The 23,409-nt window shown below is 36.2% G+C and overlaps 1 protein-coding gene across 4 annotated transcripts in view; it reads left to right on the forward strand.

Moving 5' to 3' along the window:
• Nucleotides 1-23,409, forward strand: part of LOC145239792 (uncharacterized) — a 364,141-nt gene that overhangs the window by 182,972 nt on the left and 157,760 nt on the right. For all 4 annotated transcript variants that reach the window (XM_080103293.1, XM_080103291.1, XM_080103294.1 and 1 more), the window contains exons 21-24: nt 4,484-4,576; nt 14,569-14,648; nt 16,504-16,597; nt 19,230-19,474. In XM_080103293.1, the coding sequence (XP_079959419.1) occupies nt 4,484-4,576; nt 14,569-14,648; nt 16,504-16,597; nt 19,230-19,474 (512 nt within the window). The remainder of the gene's footprint in view (nt 1-4,483; nt 4,577-14,568; nt 14,649-16,503; nt 16,598-19,229; nt 19,475-23,409) is intronic.

The following is a 23,409-nucleotide window of genomic DNA, read 5'->3' on the forward strand; positions in this document are numbered from 1 at the left end:
GATATTTGTCGGGCGAAGGTTCCAGCTTGAAAACGATACCTATCTGGCGAAAATTCACGGCCTGTGTCGAAAGTTTGTGCGAAACATATAAACACACACACATTTTCGCTTTTATATATATAGAAGATAAAAGCGAAAATGTGTGTTTGTGTGCATTTTTTCTGTATGTCTGCCAAAGGCTTTTTTCGGGGTGGTTCTCGGCTTGCTCGCTCATTCTTATAACCTTTTATATGCTACATAGATCATAATATCTAACAATTACGAAACATGGTCGTAAATATATTTTATTTCGGCCACTTTTATCTTACAATTACAACAAAATTCGCACTGTGAAAATGTTTGCTGCTATGGCATAAGATTTGATCTAGAAAAACCAGCTTCAATTTTTAAATGCTTATTTTTGACAAATCCAAAGTCCTTGGCTTTCTGGCCTCTTGGTATGTCATTAGACTATTAACCTCAAGGCTTCAGGTTCGAGTCTACCTCCCTCTTAAAACATTTTTTCGCTGTTCTTTTTTGTTTTTGTTCGTTTTTTTTTAATTCAAGCCTTTTTTGATCTACCACACCCCAACACACACACACACACGGGTACCCCCCCCTATCGGGTTCGAGCCTACCTCTCTCCCAAAACTTATTTCGCTGGGTTTTTTTTTTTTTTGGTTTTTCTTTGTTTTTTTTAATATTTGTTTTCAAGCCTACCTTCCTACCAAAACTTTGTTTTTCTTTTTTGATCTACCTCCCCCAACACAGACACCTACAAACACCCAGGCAATTCCAGGTACCCCTACTAGTCTATAATATAAATCACACCTGTCTGTTTTAATGTATGTATGTATGCTTGTATGTCTCGCAAAACTTTCGACTGAGGCGATGGATTTTCACAAGATCAGTATCATTTTGAAGCTCGACCCTTCAGACGACAAATATCGAAAAATTGGCTAAAGACATTAATTACTTCACCCTCAACTGAGCACTTTTCTACCGGGAGGGGTGGCAAAAAATCGTTCCTTCATGACAATTTAGCCAAACGCGCATGCGCAAAAAACGTTCTTTCTTTAATTAGTTTAAATATAAAAAAACGACCTAATTTCGCTTAGGCGGTCATAGACCAGTCATTATAGTAGCAGTGTCGTTATCTAAAGATTGCAAATTCGAGCCAAGATATCAGATTTTTTTTTCGATTTTTTTAAGTTTTAATATTGAAACAGGGTTATTTATGCCATTTTTCACGTTCGCTGTTTTTTTTTGTTTGTTTTTTTCAGATATTTTAAAGAAATTTTAACATCGTTCATTTTGCCTCACGTTCGTTTTTTCATTTCTTTTTTCCATCACATTCACGTTTTCCTTTTTTCTTTTTGTTTTCCCGATTTTAAGAAATTTTAACATCGTTCGTCTGCATTACGTTCGTTTTTTTTAAAGAAGTTTTAACATTGTTTTTTTTTATACTATTTAAACAGTGTTATTACTTCGCTTATTCTTTTATTTTGATTCCCCCCCGCACCTCTAAACACCCAGGCAACGCCGGGTACCCCCGCTAGTCTAACATAAAGGGAAGTAACTTTTTCTACTCAGTTATTTCCCTTATTCTGGCTCTGTGTGTGTGTGTGTCTCTCTCTCTCTTTCTCTCTTTTTCTCTTTCTCTCTCTAGAAAGTTAAGTTTTAATATTGAAACAGGATATTTATGCCATTTTTTAGTTCGTTTTTTTTTTAATGTTTTTCCATCACGTTCGCTGTTTTTTTTGTTTTTGTTTTTCCGATTTTTTAAAAGAAGTTTTAACATCGTTCGCTTATTTATTTTGCATCACGTTAGCTTTTTGTTGTTGTTGTTGTTGTTATAATATTTAAACAGGGTTATTACGTTCGCTTATTCTTTATTTTCAATTTTTTTTATTTACCCCCTCCCACCTCAGCACACCCGGGCGACACTGGGTACCCCGCTAGTCTATTATATAAATCTCACCTGTCTGTTTAAATGCTTGTATGTTTGTATGTCTGCCTAAATCTTTTGACAGAGGCGACGGATTTTCACAAGATCGGTAACGTTTTGAAGCTCAGACGACAAAAATCAAAACTTGACTAAAAACATTAATTCCTTCACTCTCAACTGGAGCCTTTTTTGACAAGGAGAGGTCGCTTTTTTTCGCTGATATTTTCGAAAGCCATCCCCTCTTTTCAATTGATTAGCCTTAATTTATACTTTCGACACTTCCAGTTTGGCGATGGGCAGAACAGCAAAGACATTTTTTTTTTCATGTTCTTTTCCTCCTTCTCAGTACGGGTTCGAGCCTGCCTGCCTACTACTATTTTTTATTTATTTATTTTTTTATTTATTTATTTTTGCTCAACACACACCTCCAAACACATGGCCAATGTCAGGCACTTAGGCTAGTATAGAACAAGAGGCAGTCCACTAGCGTTTGAACACACTAGATTGTCTAATGTCTGCACCTGAATTGTGGATTTATTAGTTTTTTTGTTTTTTTTTATTTTTACATGAAAGTCACCACTTATCAAGGCCCAGAAGCCACTCAGGGATAAGGGTTATTGCGTGTACAGTAATCAATGGGATAGTATCGTAGTAATCGTTAGTATTGGAGATTTGATAAAGTGTCTTACTTAAGGGGGCGGTTCATCAGGAATTTGTTTATGTTGGACTTGAAGACATCCAAGTTGTAGTCAGGTGGGAAACAGGCAGACGGAAGAGAGTTCCACAGTCGTGCACTTCTAAGAAAGAGGCTTTGTTCATGGAATTTACACTTTGATTTAGGCACAGATAAAGAGTGGAGAAAATTATTGACAGTGGTTTCAGCTAGACGGGTGTTTATCATGAAAGATTGGCGAGGGGGACCAGGGATTGGAGTTCAGACGAACACTTACCATGGTTGTTAATTCCCTTCATTCTCGTGACGATTGTTTGGTGGCTGACGGTAAAAGCTTAGCAAATGGAGTCAAACGTGGCTTTGTGGATGGGTTTGAATCTCCCAATTGACAGAAATTGTCGCCTCCTACACTAATGATTGAATAAGCATGAAACATTAGTGCCTGTATCTATAATAGAGCTTATATTAGAGGCTTTTTATTTTCATTGTTATTTACCATGAGTCCTGTATGAGGACGAGCTCTCATCATATGCTTAAATATCCCAACGATATGTTCAATACAATCTCAAACTAGTGTTCAAAAGTCCAAAGGTAAAGCGGTCGTAAATAGTCTAACAAGCGAAATTTCAACTAATCACAAATATGCTAAGTAGAAAAAAGTTCAGGCTTTTGCTTATTAGCTGAAATGCAGATTGACCCACAGTGTGAAAATTTCCTACAATGGTAGGAACTTTTGATTTTTGTCGTCCGAAGAGTCGAGCTTCAAAACGTTACCGATCTTGTGAAAACACAACTTTTTATTCAGAAAGTGAATTTTCTAATTGGTCGCTAAGTAGGAGAGAAGGCATTTGTAGCAAAAAGACAAAACGTGAAGCCACTTGACATAAGGAGGTAAAAAACTATTACTTCAAAATCAGAAACTATAATAACATTTAGGAGAATAGAAAGTGGACTCTAGAGTTACTTTCGGCAGCCTTATTTTGTTTGTTAGTTCTCATATTCCACAAGCGTTGTTTCTGAAAAGAGGGAAGAATTGCTGTTTTCTGGATAGGAATTGATCCATCTCATACCTATAGTTCGATAGTTTCTGCCTTTTAATTAGTAGTTTTGTTGTTTTTTTTTTGTTTGTTTTTTTTAAAACTCTTTACATCAAGTGGCTTCATACCTTATCTGGAGCTATTTCCATACAAAGTAAAAAAAATTCATTTCTTACCGACACTACACAAAAGACGGTGGTTCATTTTTTTTTTTTTTTTTTTTTTTTTTTACTTCTGTGTTTAGAAATAATGATGACGCATTGCTATGTGAAAATATAACGGCATATGTTTAGTTTTGGTGACGGTGAGGATAGCATGTAATTAGGAGGAAGATGCGCACACAGGAATTCACAGGTTGATTTTCTAGGCCTCAAATTGCAAAGCAACCATATTAATATTAGATACCACTTCAAACGCCCTCGTAGGACGACCTTGTCACTGTAGCCATGCTCTCAAGGGATTTTATTTGGTGAATTGATAATCCAACCCATTTTTTTTTTTTTTTCATCCGGTATGACTCGCTTGCACTTATATGTACTTCTTGCCAAATGACCTTTCATGCATCCAGGATTTTTCTTATCTTTTGACAATCGCTCATATTTATGTTGTCTCTTCCCATTCAGATGGTCCTTGATGCTAGGAGCATTATATATTTTTTTTATTCAATTGACCTTTTGGTGCATCCGACAATTATTTGATTTTTTTAACACTTGATCCTATTATGTTTTTTTTTTCTTGTATCTAGTTTTCAGGTGCACCTCTTTTTGTTAAAATATTTTTTAGGTATACCCGACCTGGATATTTAATGCTCAGTCGTCATTTTTTTTTTCTTTTGTTTCTTTTCAGGATTTCCTGATGCTGTGTGTCAAGTAAAAGGTTGTGGCCGATGTAAGGTTGAATGGTACAATCGACAAACCGGAGATGTGTTGACCTGTGGGGGTACGTTTGATATTAATATTTAAAAGATATTGATTTTTAAAAGTGAACAGAATTCAGTTCATTTTATTATGGCTGTTGTCACTGTTGCCGAGTTGAACTTTTGGAAAATCATAAATCTACCTCTATATACGGGGTAGACCGATAAAATTGTCACTTTAGAAAAGACGACATGATTCCATTTCCGCTTGATAAAAACTGGTTTTCCTTCTTTTTTTTTGTTGCAGACTAGTTGGTCCGTTGTGTACAAATCTCAAGAGCGATAGGAGCTTTTTATTATGCCTGAAAGTGACACAATGTTCAACAAGCAAGATTGCAGATGCGCTGCTGTACAACTAATGCTCTCTAGCAATCCAAGTTCTGACAACAGGACCATTGCCAGCACCCTCAAAATGCAAATCTGGACAGTTCAAAGCTTGAGGACACAGCTCAACGCATCAGACGACCCACAATTATGATCTTTGGTGTGATTTCAAGTGAGGGCCACATCATGCCACTTCACATCTTCGAAGTTGGCTTGAAAATCAACACCAAAGTGTATCTGATAGTGCTGAAGAGTGTCGTGATCCCCTGGTACAATCAGCTGGTCGCTGGCAGACCTTGGGTGTGGCAGCAAGATTCGGTGTCAGCCCACAAGACCAAAGAGACCCAGGCTTAGCTTCAGAAGGACTATGACTTTGGACCCTTCTTTCATTGGCAACCCCTCCTCTCTAAGCCTGAATCCACTGGACTACTTCGTTTGGTCATACATCGGAAACATCACCAACATGACTTCCCATAATACCAAAGACAGCCTGATCATTGTCAACCATAGAATATTCACCGAGCTCTGCCAGCACTTGTGGAAAAGGCATGTTCACAGTTCCAGACCCGGTGATTGAATAGATGTCAGCTCTACTACATAATCAAGTTACCTGAATTGATATTTTTTTCAATAAAAGTTTGAAAATAAAGCCGCAGTGTCGTTTTCTTTAGGGCGACAATTTTATCGTTCCACCCTGTATAAGTATGTAGATATAACAGTTGCAGTAAGAACATCAAAGTTTAGTATCATCTGAACATACATGTGTAACCATTTCAAAGTATCAGCTGCTGCTGTATGTCATTTTAGAATTTATTTTTTTCTGTGGCAATCGCTCCAGACAAGGCATGAAACCACTTGATGTAAGAAGCTTAAAAAATGCAACTTCAAGGTCAAAAACTAGCCAACGATAAGTGTTAGATGGATAGATTCTGACCTAGAAAACAGCAATTCTTTCCCCCTTTGTCAGAAACCTTGCTCGTGGAAGGTGAGAACTAAAGGACAAAATGAGGGAAACGAGAGTTACAGACAGTCGAAATTACAACACAACACGAAACAAGTTCCCAGAAGGTTGCTTACCGGAAGAAAGAAGAGAGGAGCAAAAAGAGGGAACTTCCGGTAGAAAAAACGGAATAGAAAAAAAGACAAGCATGCTGATAGTATTTGTATTCTGTTTGGAGTGTCTCCCTCAAAAACTCAATCATTATCAATGAAATAAAATCAATGTTTCTATTTTTGTTTTTACTGTCACCACTTATCAAGGCCCAAAGGCGACTTGAGGATAAAGTTTAATGAGTGTCAGGTAGATGGTGAGACGACAGCGTGATGAGTGGTTGAAGATTGGTAGAATTTGATTATTTAAAGGGACGGCTCAACAAGGAATTTGTTTACATTAGACCATGCTGCAGTCACATGAGAAACAGTCCTGCAGTATTGTGTTCCACAGACAGGTAGTTCTAGGAAGAAACTTTGCTCATGGAAGTTTTGTTTGGTTTGAAACACAGAAGGAGAAAGGAAAATTGACAGTGGTTGTAGCTAGACGATTTTTTGTTGTGAATGTTTTATTGGGAAAACCATAGATTGAAGCTCAGCCGAGCACCAGCCATAAAAATAACGATAGAGTAGAGAAAGACTAGTAAAGTCTTTTCTGTGAGAAAAAGGTAGTAGAGTGAAAAAGAGTACACTGGATTACAAATTCTGTTTTTCTTTCAATAAGTGTTGTCTTTCAGTAACCACATTTTATTTTAGTATAATACCAAATAGTTCTAAAGTTATAATAGCCAATGAAATAGGGGGCAATCGACTTCTATAATATAAATATCACCTGTCTGTCTAAATGTATGTGTGTTTGTATATCTTGGCAAAACTTTTGACATAGGCGACGGATTTTCACGAGATCGGTATCATTTTGAAGCTCGACCCTTTGGACGATAAATATAAAAAATTGGCCAAAAACATTAATCCGTTCACCCTCAACTGGGCACTTTTCTACTGGGAGGGGTCGCTTTTTTGCCGATATTTTCGAAAGTCATCCTCTCTTTTCGATTTCTAGCCTTAATTTTTACCTACGTCACTTCCAATTTGGCGATGGGCGCAACAGCTAACGCGTCACATTTTTTTTCACATTCTTTTCCTCCTTCACAGTATGGGTTCGAGCCTGCCTGCCTACTACCACTTTTTTTTTTGCGCTCGCAATTTTTCTCCTTTTTCTTTTTGCTCAACCAACACCCTTACACACACCTCCACATTCTTTTCCACTTTTGCGCCACGGGTTTGAACCTGCTTGCCTACAACTTTTTTTGCTCAACACACTTACAAACACCCGGGCAACGCCGAGGGCCCAGACTAGTCATAATATAAAGAAGATAAGATACCACAGAGCCTGAAATAATCAGATTAGATAGGTTTTCGTCTATGCCTGTAACTCGTACAAGATGAGACTACCACGGCCAATTCTTGGGCAGTGCCGATTATCCTATATACGTTCATATATGTTCAAATACAAGCATGCCAATGAAAACAAAGTGACAATGAACTATGCAAAAACAGCATTTATTGGTTCGCTATGAAATTGTGTTCTTGTATAACATAGTTGCTACATGAACACTTAGAACCCACACGTTGTATACAGACAGTTGCAAAGAAACAAAGACAATGAAAAGAATTTGATTTACTTTTTTTTTCAGTTGAAACAACAGACATTTGTTTACAGGTACTTCCAGAATAATGCCTTGTCTCTTGTTCAAAAGTCTTCTCATACGCCAATGTGCTTAACAAGACTCTGCCATGTCGAACACGTGGTACTCTATCTTTGTCTGGCCATGTTTAGGACACGTGATTCCGTATCACTTTCGGGCCATGTGTGTAACACGTATATTTCTCTCCTTCTCGGGACACGTTTTTCTTTTTTTTTTTATATATATATATATAATCTTTTTCTTTCCTTCTTTCTCGCTGTGACGTCACTTCACACACGGCTCTATCATTTACATATGTTGGCTGTCGTACACCTGCTGCTGCTATATGCGCATCCACATTGTTACACTTGAGAATGTATGCAAAGAGAGTCTGCAAATAATGTCTGTATGTATGTATGTATGTATGTATGTGTGTATGTATGTATGTATGTATGTATGTATGCGTGAGTGAATGAGTAAAGGAAAGCCTGAATAGTGTGTGATCGCGCAGATGGTGGTAAAATTTCTTCTCGGCGGTTAAACCGAAGGAAGGAAAAGACGGTCTGACTGATATTGTCTCCAGCACCTTTTGGCTGAAAAAGGAGAGACGATTTGTACATCCTTTTTTTTTATAACACAAATCGTAGAGTCATATATCTTCACAAAAAGACTTTGGCACACTCTAGTTTGTGTCTGTGAGAAAAGGAAGATAATACTACAGCCTTGAATTTATGTTAAAGAGTTCATAACTAAAAAAACTTTTCCACGCTTATTTAAATAACTGAAAATTAAAAAGAAAAATAAGAATAAGAAGAGGATCGTTCCAAAAGTAACGCATCCTATCTTTTAACTAAAGAAAAATGAAGAGCTGAAAATACAGGAGTGGTACCATTAAAACGAGTGACTGTTTGCGGTCCACATTTTATTTTTCTACATAGTCATCACCATTCTCGATGCACTTTTTGCCAGCGATGCGGTGGTGGCAATGCATGGGCGCCAGGAATGCACTTTGTCACTTGCATTTCTGTTGCTACTCTGAAATCGACGAACCCATCTCCTAACTGTGCTGACATCAACTACATCAGCTTCGCAAACGTTCAATAGGCGCCGGTGAATGTTGATCGGTATAATTTTCCCTGCATGGACAAATTCAATGATGCATCTCTGCTTCTGATGCACGCCCATGACAGGAGTTGCTTTCTTGGAGTCTCGCACCCTCAATATCTGCAACAGAGAGATCAAACTTTCAGGTCATGAATGCACAAGTTCAGTCATCATAACAATGCAATTTGAAATCCCTTCTGATCCATTCGGGCGGAATAAAAAAGTGGGAGGCATTACTTTTGGCCCCCCCCCCCGTATGTAAGGAAGAAGAAAAAAAAGATAGACCGTGGATTTGAGACCATTTTTATTTTATGTTAACGTCCCAAATAAACTTTTTAATTTGGTATCATGTTGCTATACCAGGGCCCAAAATTCGTATAATACATTTGTTATCATATTGAAATAATTATATTTCTATCAGAATGTTCTGCGTTTCCTCGAAATTATTCCATTCATTATGCGAAATGTATTTGCTTTTTATTTATTTTATTTTATTTTGGCTTTCCTACTAAAAATTTAAATTTCAGCATTTTCCCGTCCTTATTTAGTGCTAAACCAATCGACAAAGAATCTTCCTTCTCCTCCAACAATCTCCCTTTCTCTCTCTATCTCTCTCTATCTCTCCCCCTCTCTTATACATAGTCATGTATCTCTTACTTCACTTCCTCCCTGTTTCCCTTCTTCTCCAGATTAAATACAATTTCTTTTAACTTCATTGATGAGAGAGAAAGAGAGAGAGAGAGAGAGAGAGAGAGAGAGAGAGAGAGAGAGAAGATAGAGAGAGAGGGAATTAGTGTGAGAGAGATCACAAATGACGGTAGCTTACGTAATATGAAGAAATGCTCCACTTTTCATCATTTCCTTTTTTTACGTCGACGTTTCTTCCGGAAATTACTTTTTAATTTAAATAAATAGTTAAAGTTAAAGTTTAACATACCGGTGATTTTTTTTTTTTTTTTTTTTACACAGTGATCACCACTTATCAAGGCCCGGAAGCCACTCAGGGATAAGGGTTATTGCAAGTACATTACGTTAGTGTGGAGATTTGATGAAGTGTTTAATTAGGGGGGGGCGGTTCATTAGGAATTTGTTAACATTGGACTTGAAGACATCCAAGTTGTAGTCCTGAGGGAAGCAGGCAGACGGAACAGAGTTCCACAGGCGTGCAGTTCTAAGAAAGAAGCTTTGTTCATGGAATCCGCGTTTTGATATAGAGTGGGGGAAATTTTTCACAGTGGATTCAGCTAGACGGGTGTTTTTCGTGAAAGATTGGCGAGGGGGGACCAGGGATTGGAGTTCAGACGAGCACCTGCCATGAAAATAACGATAAAACAAGGATAGGCTCACAACGTCTCTTCTGTGGGAGAGAGGTTGCAGGGTAGAGAAAAGGGCATCCCCCACTAAACCACAAAGTCTATTTTGTACTCTGTCAAGGCATGATAGGCTGTTTTTGGCAGCTCCTGCCCAGATATGGCAACAGTATTCCATCCTTGAAACTATCGTGATGCTTTAATAGTAGTTTCGTTTTCATTATCTTCCAGTAAATAAGACTATCTTAAGAAGTTTTCTTAAAAACAAAAAAAAACATGATAGAAATAAAAAATAAAAAAAAATTCAACCGAGCAATTATAATAAAGAAAAATCCTTAACCCATAATCAATTCTCAATTGAATTTCAGATTCTTTATCTTCACAGATTATTATTTCTCGAAATCATTGAGTGACCAGCTTATTAGTTGATCGATTGATTTTTGATCAGTTATTCTATTTAAAATGCTTTTTAGTTTAACAAACATGTTTCTTATATGTATTGCGTTGTGGAGACATATAACAGATGATGAGACAATTATAATAGATTACACACAGTTCATATTTATAAAACATAGGAGATTCGAATTTATTACTGATGAAGGTGGATGCAGTTAACATTACGGAAGGAGGGTGTTTCATCGTTTACAAATGATAGACAAAAGCACATTACCTTTCGTTGGATGAGATAACGACGAAGACAACAGGTTTACAAAATATGTGATGACATTTAATCCAGGAATTGGCTGGATGATGATCAGGAATTCAATTGCCTTTAGATGTCTACATTTTCTTGTTTCCTTTTCTGGTCGCTTCCAAAAGGGCTTCAGCTAACTTAACTCTCCTCTCTGATTCCGAACTCGACTCAGCCCGAACTCTACTCTGACTCACGGAATATATTGGAAATATTCTTTGTGACGTCAGAGACGTGCTCCAGCCACGTGAACGTTTTCTCACGTGGGTTTTACATATCATATACATCCATCACGTTCCCGACAAAAGAAAGACATTCCTTAATTTACATTGTCCGATATCTGACCTCACCAGTTGTATCGTTATTTCTAAACACAATAGACAGTTGCACTACATTCCGAAAATCGTATCTAAATTGCAATATGTAGTCACTTTTAACTTTTGAATACCGGGTTCGATTCTAACCTTTTCCTTTTAACAAATATCATTTTCAACTTATCTACATTGTTCCTTTAATTACTGAGATCTCCCCCCCTTTCATATATATATAATTTCAAATTATGCTAATCAGTGATGCATGTTTTACTAATGTTTATCCTCTGAATAAAAGAGCCTATCTTTGAAAATCCATGGGTTAAAGATTTTTCTGTATTTTAATTCGCTGTTTGAATTTTTGATGGCTAAATAAATATTGTAATTTGTTCAATTTTTAGTTTCATCATGAATTTTTCTTGTTTTCTTTAATTACTCTATCTAGTATATTGAGCTTCTTATTATCATGATAGGTTCTAATTATAAGATAATGTTTATGGCTTTGTAATATACTAACTGGCTGCACGGCATTGCCCGGTCGTGAAATACGCTTAAATATGGTATTTTGATTAAAGCAGATTTTGTATTTATTATTATACTAGCAGTTCAGCTCGGCTTTGCTCGGGCCCTATGGACTGTTCATAACTTTATGTGCATATATATATATATATATATATATATATATATATATATATATATATATATATATATATATATATATATTAAAAAGTTCGACTCATATCCAGGTAACCAACATTTCAAATTTCTTTAGACCCAAAATTGGCGGAGGAGTTTAATAGAGTCTGCAAAGGTCAAATCTTTCAACTTTGACCTCTTGGCAGCCAAATTTTCGCCCAAAAACTAATTAAAAAGCTTGCTGCATGTCTGAATACCCTTTATGTAAAATTTAAAATGTTTAGACCCAAAGTTAGATGAATAGTTTGCTAGAGACCGCAAAGGTAAAATCTTTTGAACTTTGACCCCCTTTGCAGCCAAACTTTTGACCAAAAACCGATTAAAAAGCTTGCCCTATCTCTGAATACACTTTATGTAAAATTTCAAATGTTTAAACTAAAAATTGGCTGAATAATATGATAGAGACCGCAGAGGTCAAAATTTTTTGCCTTTGATCCCAATTTTGACGACTTAGCATTTATTGTTTTGGGATCAAATCAAATTAAAAAAGTTTGATCCATGTCTAAGTAACCTACATCTAAAATTTCAAGTGTTTAGACTCAAAATTGGCAGAGGAGTTTGGTAGAGTTTTCAAAGGTCAAATCGTTGAACTTTTGAAAACTGATTAAAAAGATTTTCCCAAATCTCAATATTCCTTATGTCAAAGAAAATTGACAGAGTAGTTTTATAGGGAAATGTACCGACACACACACACACACACACACACACACACACACACACACACACACACACAAATTTCACTTATATATAGATTTATTCACTTATTTATTTTCGGACTGTTATTATCATCTTCATAGTTGTTGTTGTTTCCTCACATTTCGGCCAACTCATCCTCTGGCCTTCTTCAGGTGATTAATCACTTCAGTGCCTGTGGCACAGTGGATAGAGGTGTTGAATCTTTACAGTTTCAGGCAAGCATTTTCTGAAGATAGCAGTTTCAGTCCTACCCAAAGCAGGTCAGCAGTTTTAGTTGGCCAAAACGTGGTGAGACAACAACTATGGAAGGCAGTAATTATTGGAGATACAATTATTGGACTCGGCATTCATATCCCATTGTGATTAATCACCTGAAGAAAGCCAGGGAATGAGTTGGCTGAAACGTGGTGAAAAAAACAACTACAAAGATGAAGATAACAGTCCACAAATAAATAAATAGATATACAAATTACTCATCTGAAAAGATTCCAATAAAAAAAATATATAATTAATTGTTCTCTGCTCAATTTACGATTTAAATATGTTATAGTTTATTTTTCTTGTGGTTTGTTGGTCTAGGAGATTCCAGGACAAGCATTCAACTTGTCCGGTGGAGTATCCAGCTAACTGGTGTTACTTAAGGTAACATCACTAAGAGAAGGTTCACCATTTCTTTTATGAGCTAATGTATAGCCATGATGAAGGGATCTTTTTGGAGCTGCGAATACTATGTTATTTTTAATATTTGGCCAGGGTTTACTTGTAGGCTGAAGTATGCCAGATTGTTCTGACAAACCTGAGAGACCTAAAACAGTTAAGCATAGTGTCTAGTAGGCATTCAAATTTTTTTTTTTTTCGCTTTTTTTTTTCTAATTTTCTTATTTTGTTCTAGTTGAAAATGGGATATCATACCATATGCCAAATATTCACCTGCTATTTCATACATTCCAACTGAGAGATCTTTTTAGGATTCTAACCGTCACTTTCAGCACAATTGTTTGTATCTCTCTTGCACTTGGTCCGTAGGGTATATTTGTCTGGTAGTTTTTGCAATTCTTTTCTTTTTCATATGTCCGGTTGCTGCTATAATTAACTGGAATGATGGAAATGTTTCTAAGCGTCCAGTTTCTTTTCATGCTGTACATAAGTCCTTGGTATTTTCCCTGTTTAACCCAGTGCTAATGGGGACACGAACTAAGGTTGCTTCTTTTTCCTTGTCTCGTATCACTATGTCAAGTATAATAGCTCCGTTGCATAGGTACGTAGCTGTATGAATTGCATAGGCACAATATATGGTGTATGACTTATTTCCAACTGTTCTTTCTGGTATATGTTACCAAGACTAGCTATTATATTCAATATTCATTCAACTCTTCAATAATGTGCATGTGTAGGTGTGGGTGGAAGGGGAAAAAGTCAAAAAAGCACATACGAATATGAATAAAAAGAGAATAACACATGATCATGATTTGATTCAGTATTTCACCCCAAGTCAAAACTTTAAAAAAATATGAACATTATGAAAATATTAAGAATGGAAATGCTTTCTTCCCCCACCCTATTTTACTCCTTTTCTTCCTCTCTTTTTCTTCCTCACACCCTCTCTCTCTTTCACTATTTCATTGCCTCTCTCACTTTTTGATTGTCTCTCTCACTCTTCCACTCTCTCCCTACTCTCTTCCTATTAATTTTTCTATCTTTCTCTCTCTCTCTCTTCCTTGCTCTCTTTCTTCCTCTCGCTCTCCATCCTCTCTCGCTCTCTCTTCCTCTTTCTGCTCTCTGTCTTCCTCTTTCTACTCTCTCTCTCTCTTCCTCTTTCTACTCTCTCTCTCTCTCTCTCGCTCTCTCTACCTCTATCTCCTTTTTTTATTCTCTCTCTCTCTATCTATCTTCCTCCCTCGGTCTCTCACTCTCTTCCCCTTTCGCTCTCTCTATCACTAATCCTCTCTCTCTTTCTCTCTTTCTCTCTCTCTCTCTCTCTCTCTCTCTCTAAATTGCATCATTTTTTTAAAATTCTTCATAGATAAGAGACAAAGAGAGAAATGAAATTATGCACATACAAGTTAAACAGTGTGTATCTATGTGCAAAATTTTTTTTTTCTTTATATCAATATTATTCCAACTATTCTCATTGTTTTAAATTTCATTACTTTGAATATTTCCATGCAAAATATTTTATGGTATTTCTTTTTCCTTTCTTTCATTCAGGCTGCATGGATGATTACAATCGTCACAAACTTGAAAGCTCATTCTGGAATAATGAGAATTGTGATAATTGTACATGCACCGTAAGTATAGAAATGAACATGTTTGCTATGATCGATTTTAATGACATGTAATAAATTATTGGAATTTATGCCATGCTTACCGATTAGTAGGATGACTTATTCATTTAGGGCTCCATAGATTGACCAACAAACAACCCTCTCCCTCAAGTGTCATGTGAGCCAGCCTATAAAAACCCTTGCACACAGAGTTCCGGCTCGTTTTTCTTTTTCCCTTCTCTCTTAACACAACAGGACAACGACTCTGACAAGTGCCTCCAAGAGTTAAGAGCAAATCCACTCATTCTTCACCTTACTTGTTACCTTGGATCAGGGTTGACTACATTTTGACAAAGCTCAAATTTACAGTTTGGATTTAACCATCACTCAGTCTCAGATTCCCACCCTTGGCTCTTCTGACCGACTATATAGCAATAGAAGTCTAGAAAGATGGAATTGGTCTATTAGATAAGTTCTTATGAAAACATAACATAAAAAGTAATTCACTGTTTGAAACACTCGATAATAAATTAAGATTTAACGGTTAGAAAAACCAGATGAGTGTGAAATTGTTTTCAATAAATATTGCTATCTATTAAAAACTAGCGGTTATTGTTGTTGTAGCCCAACCACCAACCTCCTCATGTTAAGAATGGCTTTCGGAATGGATACCCCATTTTGTGAGTGAGAGTGTGGTTATCCAAAAATTTGCCTGGAATGTAACTTTGAGAATCGCTGTCAGGATTTCCACATGCAAATACTATGAACGAACAAAAAATTTGTTGGTTGCAGTGTCGTACTAATCCGGCGGGAAGGGTATGGAGTTTAGGTGGCAAAATACTTTCGAACCCTCTATCACTAACTAAATTCCTGTAGTCACCTGTACGTTATCATGTAAACATGTAAATGGTACTGAAAAAAGAAACACTCGAATTTTCAAATTGTAAAATATTAATCTTCAGGAAATTGGACAGTTGTTCTTTTGTTTTGTTTTTTCTTCTTTTTCTTTTTCTTCCTTCCACATGCAATGGGGGTGGTAATCCTTGGCATGACTTGAGATGTTTGGAGTTAAGTCAAAATTATGTTTGTTTGTCCAGTTACAGCTTTTTGGCGTCTGTTGAACGCATATGTAATAAAAAGTAATTCACTGTTTGATTCAACAACAAAAAATATGCCTGAGTAGCCCCGTGGGCATTCCCCGATGAGGGTGCCTCAGGCAACAAGCAATAAACTTGCTCCTCCCGAAAGCTGGGAGGCAAGGCATGGGAGGATGAACACTTGCATCAATCTGACAGCAAAAGGGCCATCGAAATAGTTCAGTTTCTGTTGGACTGATTTGTCAAAGTTAGAACATGGACGTGTACTATGAAACTACACTGACCACCCTGAGAGTCATAACTTTCGGTTAATTTATACTGTTCGGAAGAGTTCATATCTTGTGTATGGGTGAATCTCCACAACAAAATGTTTGCAAAAAAAAAAAAGAAAAAAAAAATGACAATGAAAAGTAAACATATCAGCAAATTAGTTGATTCTTCCAAATCTCAGTCCATTAGTTTGAAAAAAAAATGTTCTTTTTTATATAAAGATTTTTAGCATAAAATTAAAAAAAGCATGTCAGTCCATCTAAATCGGTTGCTTCTTGTTGTTCTTGACATAAAAATCCCAAGTTAAGCGAATGACGTGCCTAAATATCAAATAAATAGAGAATCATCAGCGGTCATTTGTCGTGCATTTGTCGTGCTTTAATTAGTCATATATAAATAGTAAAACGTTATTCAAACTTTTCAATTCTAAAGAATCAGTAATGTTTGTTGTGATTTTTAAAAATTCTTCCAAAAGCCATTAACAACCCGATTTTGATTTTCTATTTGGTTAGAAAGGCGTCGTGCAGTGTCTACCACTCGTGTGTCCTAGCGTTGATTGCAAATATCCAGTCACTCTACCTGATCAGTGTTGTCCTAACTGTGAGGGTAAGTGGTCATTTCATTTGTTTGTTTGTTTTTTTATTTTTTTATTTATTTATTCATTTTATTTATTTATTCATTTTATTTATTTGTTTGTTTATTTGTTTTTTTTCCATTTATTTAGGCCAAAAGTCACTCGAGGATAGGAGTTAACGAGATGGAATAATATACACCAAATATGCACATTCACATTGCAGGACCGCATGAATATTACACGCCAAGTTGTCAATACCACCTTTCTGGCTACTGCACTGGTTTTGGCATGGGTGGTTCTCTTCGCTGTAGGAATAGTCTATTTTGATAGGCATTATCTTTGAGATAAAAATTGGGGTGGTTTAAGGTCCGGTGAGTGTGAAACCTATTTAGAATCACGCCTGCTTCCTACTGATGAGTCGATCACAAAAGTATTCCTGCAACCAATTTGAAATATGGGGAGTTGTCCCATTCTGTTGAAACCACTGTTTATTGCTCACAAAACATCTCCCTCTGCTTAAAACTTAACAACCCCTAAGTGGTGCTCAATATTGATTAACACAGAAGAACATATTTGGAGCATATCATTGAATACTAAGAAAACAAAAACTGTTGGATACTCATGACAGAAAATCAGTGGACAAGTCAGTCATAGACGTGGCGAAGTTGTTAGAATACTTGGAAAACTTCAGTTGCAAAAGTTACATTCTTCTGAAGGCTAAAGGTTTAATACTCAGTGCGGGCGACCAAAGACACAGTTATGAATTACTCAGGACTTGGTTGACAGAATGAGAGCATGCTATCTCCGTGAATTAAATAAAGGGTTCTGTTTGAAATTCTGTCAGTTTGACAAGATACATCTGAAGAAGGTCGGAGATTACATCGATCGAAATGATGAGAACAATTGAATTAATCCTTATCTCAAAAATTCCGAAACGAGATGAAGAACTGTCGCCTATCAGATTGCCCTTTCCTCTTTGATAGAATGCAAAACCAAAACTGAAATCTAACTGGAACTGTCCTCTTTTCTTTCCTACATCTTTTTCTTCTCTCAAAGATTAGAGGTTGCTAGTCTTTCTCTGCTCTACCATTATTATCATGGCATGTGCTCGACTGAACTCTAATTTATGATTCCCTCCCAAAATATTCACAACAAAAACTCGTTTAACTACAACCACTGTCAATAATTTCCATTTCTTGCTCTGTGTACCTAAAACTAAATGGAACTTCGATGAGCAAAGTTTCTTTCCAAGAACTACCTGTCTTTGGAACACAATACCTCAGGGCTGCTTCTAAGCTGACTACAACATGGTCGTTTTCAAGTTCAATATTAACAAGTTTTTGTTGGTCTGTCTTTTAAAATAATCAGATTCTGCCCAGTTTCAACCAATGTTTCTAATCATCACGGTGTTGTCTCATCGTCCATCTGACATTAACCCTTATCCTCAAGTGGCTTTTGGGTCTTTATAAGCAGTGCCGTTTTAGTACATAAAAAGATTCTTCCAATGCTAGGTTATTATTCATCATTAAAAATGAGAAAATACTATCAATAATTTTAATCATTAAAAAAATTCCTCAATAAAATGTTGATTTGTACAGAATTCAAACTTGTGCCCTAAAACAGAATCACCTTAAAATCCTTAAAGTCATCATCATATAATATGAATCCCAAGATTTTTTTACCATTGGTTTCCCCGAATGTTTTTTTTTTTTCTAGTTAGAATTCTTTCTAGAAACACATCGGGTACTTAAAACAGAGACAACGAAAACTTTGCCAACATCTTAAGTGAAAGTTATCTATATGAAAAGAACTGGATTCGAACTTGGAACATCCAGGTCATCAATTCGTGTCATTAACCACTTAACCACCGTCATCACCCACAGTAACACTTTTTTTTAGTAGAGGCGGGCAGAGGAGGTCGATATGTTCTAAGATAAAGGATTAATATGATTCTCTTATTTTGGCGATCATATCTAGCAAATTAAAATTTTGGTAACTGAAAGTAATTAAAGGACACAAACACTTATCTGTCATATGAAAAGAGATATATCGGTTAAAGAGAAAAATCTACTTGGTGATGACTTCCGGTTTTGCAAAGCAGCTCATCAAAAGATCAGTCTCTCATAATATCATACCGCTTAGATTTTGGTAGGGAAGTTTTTTATTAAAAATTTTAATTTTATTAGTTTGTAAACATTTTAAGTGAGTTAACCAAATCATCACCAACCATAAGTCTGAGTGTTAAGTTCGTAAAACTTGCACGTAATTGCCACACACACAAAAACAAAAAATAGAGCCCCCCCCCCAACAACAAACGGTTTCATTTGGTTACATGTAATAAAAAACACTCTAAATCGTTTGATTTTATTATTTTTAATAGAAAAAGAAAACGTTCTAATCATAAAACCAGTTTGGTTTTCTTATGTGTCAATAATAAAATAAAAATAGTGAAAACAAATTATTCATTACCGTCCCCCACGTCCAAAAAAAATCTTACCTAAAATATAGTGAGTAACTGTCAATTTCCAATTTCAAAACCGGAAGTTGTTATCAAGTAGACTTTTTTTTCTGTAACTAATGCATGCTAAATTATTGTTAACGCATAAAACAACTTTTTATGTACATTCAGAGGATGATTTTTTTTTTTTTTTTTTTTTTTTTTAGCTGGCTGCGATTATGACGGTAAACAATATCCGACAAACAGTGAATTCCGTTCCAAAAGTGATTCCTGCAAGTTATGCTACTGTCGTCATGGCAACGTGTATTGTGAAGCTACAGCTTGTCCTGCGTTAGACTCTTGTCGCAATTTAGTCACCCTCGAAGGAGATTGTTGCCCAACTTGCTTGGATTGCGGGGCTTACCAGAATGGTACCGAATGGCGTGATGACTGCAGAGTTTGTGTTTGTGTGGTGAGAATGTTTTATCGTATAAATTAGAACCTTTCAGTCTTGTTATGAGCAATGTGTCTACTTACTATATCTCTATCTCTACTATTATTATAAAAGTCTGTGTGTGTGTGTGGGGGGGGTGCTTCTTCATAAGTTCCAAAACGGCTGAGCCTATCTTTTGCAAATTTCACACAAAGGTAATTTATATGTCTGGCAGTGTTCTTAGATATGTTTTGTACGGAAATTCATCCGATAAGTATTGAAAGTCGAAAAAGTCTTTTTACATTACGTTAATATTTCTAAATGTTTTCTAAATTGAATAACTTTTTTTCCTTTCAATTTAATCATTACACAAAGTTTAAACCCAACAATAAACAATTTAGATACTCTGAGACTTAATATTTGTATCCTGTTTTATAACTGTAAAAATTTAATGACAATTTCAAACCAGTAGAAAATTTTTAAATTAGGACAACTAAAAAATCTATTTATACTCGAGGGATAACTAACTTGACTTTTGTCATACGAGATTCTAAAAGATTTCAGAGATTCGTATTAGTTTCGGTATCAAGACACTGCAATTTAGTACCTTCTACAGTTTTAAAGAACACACTACTGTGTAAAATGTGTAATAAAAAGCAAAATTATAAATTCTCTCTTCTTTGAGATTATCTCCCCTGAGTAAGAACTCTCTAGTCTCACTTAGTGCTCATAGTCCTGGTGGACTGTAGGAACACTGCTGACAAACACAACAGTATCCTCCGCCATTACTTTTAGTTTTAAATTGCTTTCACGGAAACTTAAAATGGCAACCTAATCAATTTGTGAACATGTCCGTGTGCGTTCACTGCACAGGTTGTAATCGTCTGCTTGTTAGGCTGGTCCAAACTTGTTGCTCTATTCCAACACCGGTCGAAATGTCAATTGTCTGGTCTCAATCAGCGCTGTAAAAATGAATTCTCTCTCTAAGGAAAATTACAACAAGAATAAAAAAGCATTGGAAATGCAAAAGGATATAGGGATGGTATGCCAAAAAGTATACAAACAAGATAGCTATGAATGGCTAGGCACATGGAAATAGAATTGCATCCAAAGTATAGCCCTATAGCTTTTCTCCAATCTTCATTCCGTGCCATCATTACGGTTGTAAAAAGCTATAGGGCTATACTTTGGATGCAATTCTATTTCCATGTGCCTAGCCATTCATAGCTATCTTGTTTGTATACTTTTTGGCATACCATCCCTATATCCTTTTGCATTTCCAATGCTTTTTTATTCTTGTTAATTAGTATTTTTACTTACAGTCTTATTTTTAAACTTACATTCATGATAGTATTGTCTTTTTTAGGAGGCGGCTCATTGCCGCCTCCATTAGTAGCAGGTCGCTTCCTGCTGGGTTTTAGGTCTTTAGGTTTTGGGCCTTAGGAGTTGCCTCTTGGTCCTCCATCGGTTCTATATTACATAGAGAGTGCTACCGCCTCTCTGATAAAACAGTTAGAGTATTATAAAGTTCTAAAATGTTCATACCTTCACTATTAAATTTTTCTTGGTTCATTCTTTGGCGTTTTGGCAAAGATTTGGCAGTTTTTGATATTTATATTTATAATAGTTTGTGCATGAGGCAGCTTTTTCCCCCTTGGGATCCCTGTTATACCGTGCTTTTGAGTCAGCACGTGATGCAGCCTTCTTTTTTTCTGGTTCTTTGTTATAAAGAGCACGTGAGGCAGTTTTTTCCCCTCGGGATCCCTGTTATACCATGCTTTTGAGTCAGCATGTGAGGCAGCCTTCTTTGCCTCAGGATTTGCATGATACTTAATTTTTATTATTTCAGCATTTTTCTGATAGTATTCTTTTTGCTCAGATAATACCTTGACTTTGTTTTTTTCATAGTCTATATTTCTCTGAGCTTTTTTACTACGTGCTGACTTTGGCATTTTTTATTAAATGTAAACATATAACACTTATGTGTATCTTACTATAATATCACTTATCTTATAGCAAGACAACTCTCGTAGAATTGAGATACTGCCCCGTCACCAATAGTTAAAGTGTGGAACGGTATATACACCAATAGTGTAGTTGTTATCTTTATATGAAGTCCTAATCAGTGACAGTGTGAGGTTACTTGGTTAATTTATTGTAGTTTATTTTAGAAAACTTACTTGTTTTTATTAGTAGATTGTGTATAGTAGCCACAATATCTAGTTATTTTTGTGGCTAGGGCTTGGATTTTGATTCTTTTTGGTCAGCTTCCAGTGAGTTCTTAGAAGATGACTTTCTTGCAGTTTCTTTTGTGGTTAATTTAACTTATTTCCTTTGGCGTTTGGTGAGTTCTTAGAAGAACTGGTCTGATCTACTTTTCTTAGCGAGCTAAGAGATTCAGCTGCATTTAACAATGGTTGCTAATGTGTATTTTTGCGCATGCGTGAGAATTTCAAGTTTCCTCCTTATTTTTCAATAGTTTGACAGTAGTCATGTGTCTTTCTGCCAAGAGCGACAGACATCAGTGTTAGCTGTGATCGTCTAGAGGTTAGGACCCCACGTTGTGGCCGTGCTAACCTAGGTTCGAATCCTGGTCACAGCATTGAGATTTTGTACATATTTTACAGTCCAAAATCTGAAGAATTATTTGTTTTTATAACATTGTTTTTTGACGTCGTACTTGCTGATAGGTTACTCTTATAACAATTTTGATCAACTGAGATAAAGATTTCGTGGTTTCATTAACGCTGGTGGGTTACTGTTTAAAGAAAAAACCTTAACGTTCACCTCAAATATTCAGCGTCCAAGAAATATAGGCCACTGGCAAACTGGAACGTCTGTAAGCATCCGGTGTATTATTTGGAGCTGTCCCTTTTAAGAGAAGTTCCGTGTTCGAAGTGGTCTGTCTACATTGGGTATATAGTGTTTAAAACTTGTTATTACACGTAATCTTATTTAATTATGGAGTTAACTAAAAAGCGATGGGTCACTGCACTTCTCCGTGTAAAGAGCAGCCGATTGATGCTTGAACTGTTGTCAGAGACCGTTCATACACCGAGATACATCGTCTCAAAAGAAAGAAGAAAGAAGAAGAAGAAGAAAGAAGAACAATTGGCCATTTTTGTACCCTTTTCTTTTTGCTCTCTTTTGACATTTTAACCGACGTTCTGACACTCGCTGGATTCGTAAGACGCTTCTCTGTAAGAATATGTGCTTTTTGAAACTTATAAGTTGATTTTAGTTGAGATTTGGATAGTTTTGTTTTGTAGGCGTATATAGACGTGTACCGGCCATCCCTATATAGAGAGTGCTACCGCCTCTCTGATTACAATTTAAAACAAGTAACAAAGGTTTATTTTTTTAGATGTTACAATGATACTCTTTTTCTTTTACTGAACAGCAGACTTGCAAATGAGAATTCTTAGCTCAACCAAATAAAACATAACTCCAACTAGACACAGTCCATTAGCTAAGCTCCGAGAAGCCCATCTCTCTCTGAAAGGCACGCAAACCCCAGTTGTCTGCAAAACATCCAAGAAACCAACTGCCTATCTGCTGGAATATATATATATATATAATCACTGGAAAGGCACCAGAAAGATCATTTGAGATAATTAGCTGCCAATCTATGAACATAAAAACTAATTAGCGAGTATTGTATCTGGACAGCCATGATTTTTGGCAAACCTTGAGTGACTCATAACTGAAACTGAGAACCTCATGTCTATAGAATCATTAGTTTTTTAAAAGTGAACAAATCAAATTCTGGGTAATCAAAACTCCAAACCAGACATATTTCCAATTTCTTGTGTGGTTTCTCTTCTCTTGGTTAAATATTTCTCTCACTGTTATTTGCATGCATTGCAAACATGTAGCCCCCCCCCCCCAAACATGCAGCTTAATGCATGTTTACACATTCTTTGATGTTGGTCTTCTACCTCTTTTTCTACTGGTTAGTCGTCCTTGCACTCTTC

Source organism: Euprymna scolopes, chromosome 19, assembly GCF_053919585.1.
Source record: "Euprymna scolopes isolate OS-2025 chromosome 19, ASM5391958v1, whole genome shotgun sequence".
NCBI lineage: Eukaryota > Metazoa > Mollusca > Cephalopoda > Sepiida > Sepiolidae > Euprymna > Euprymna scolopes.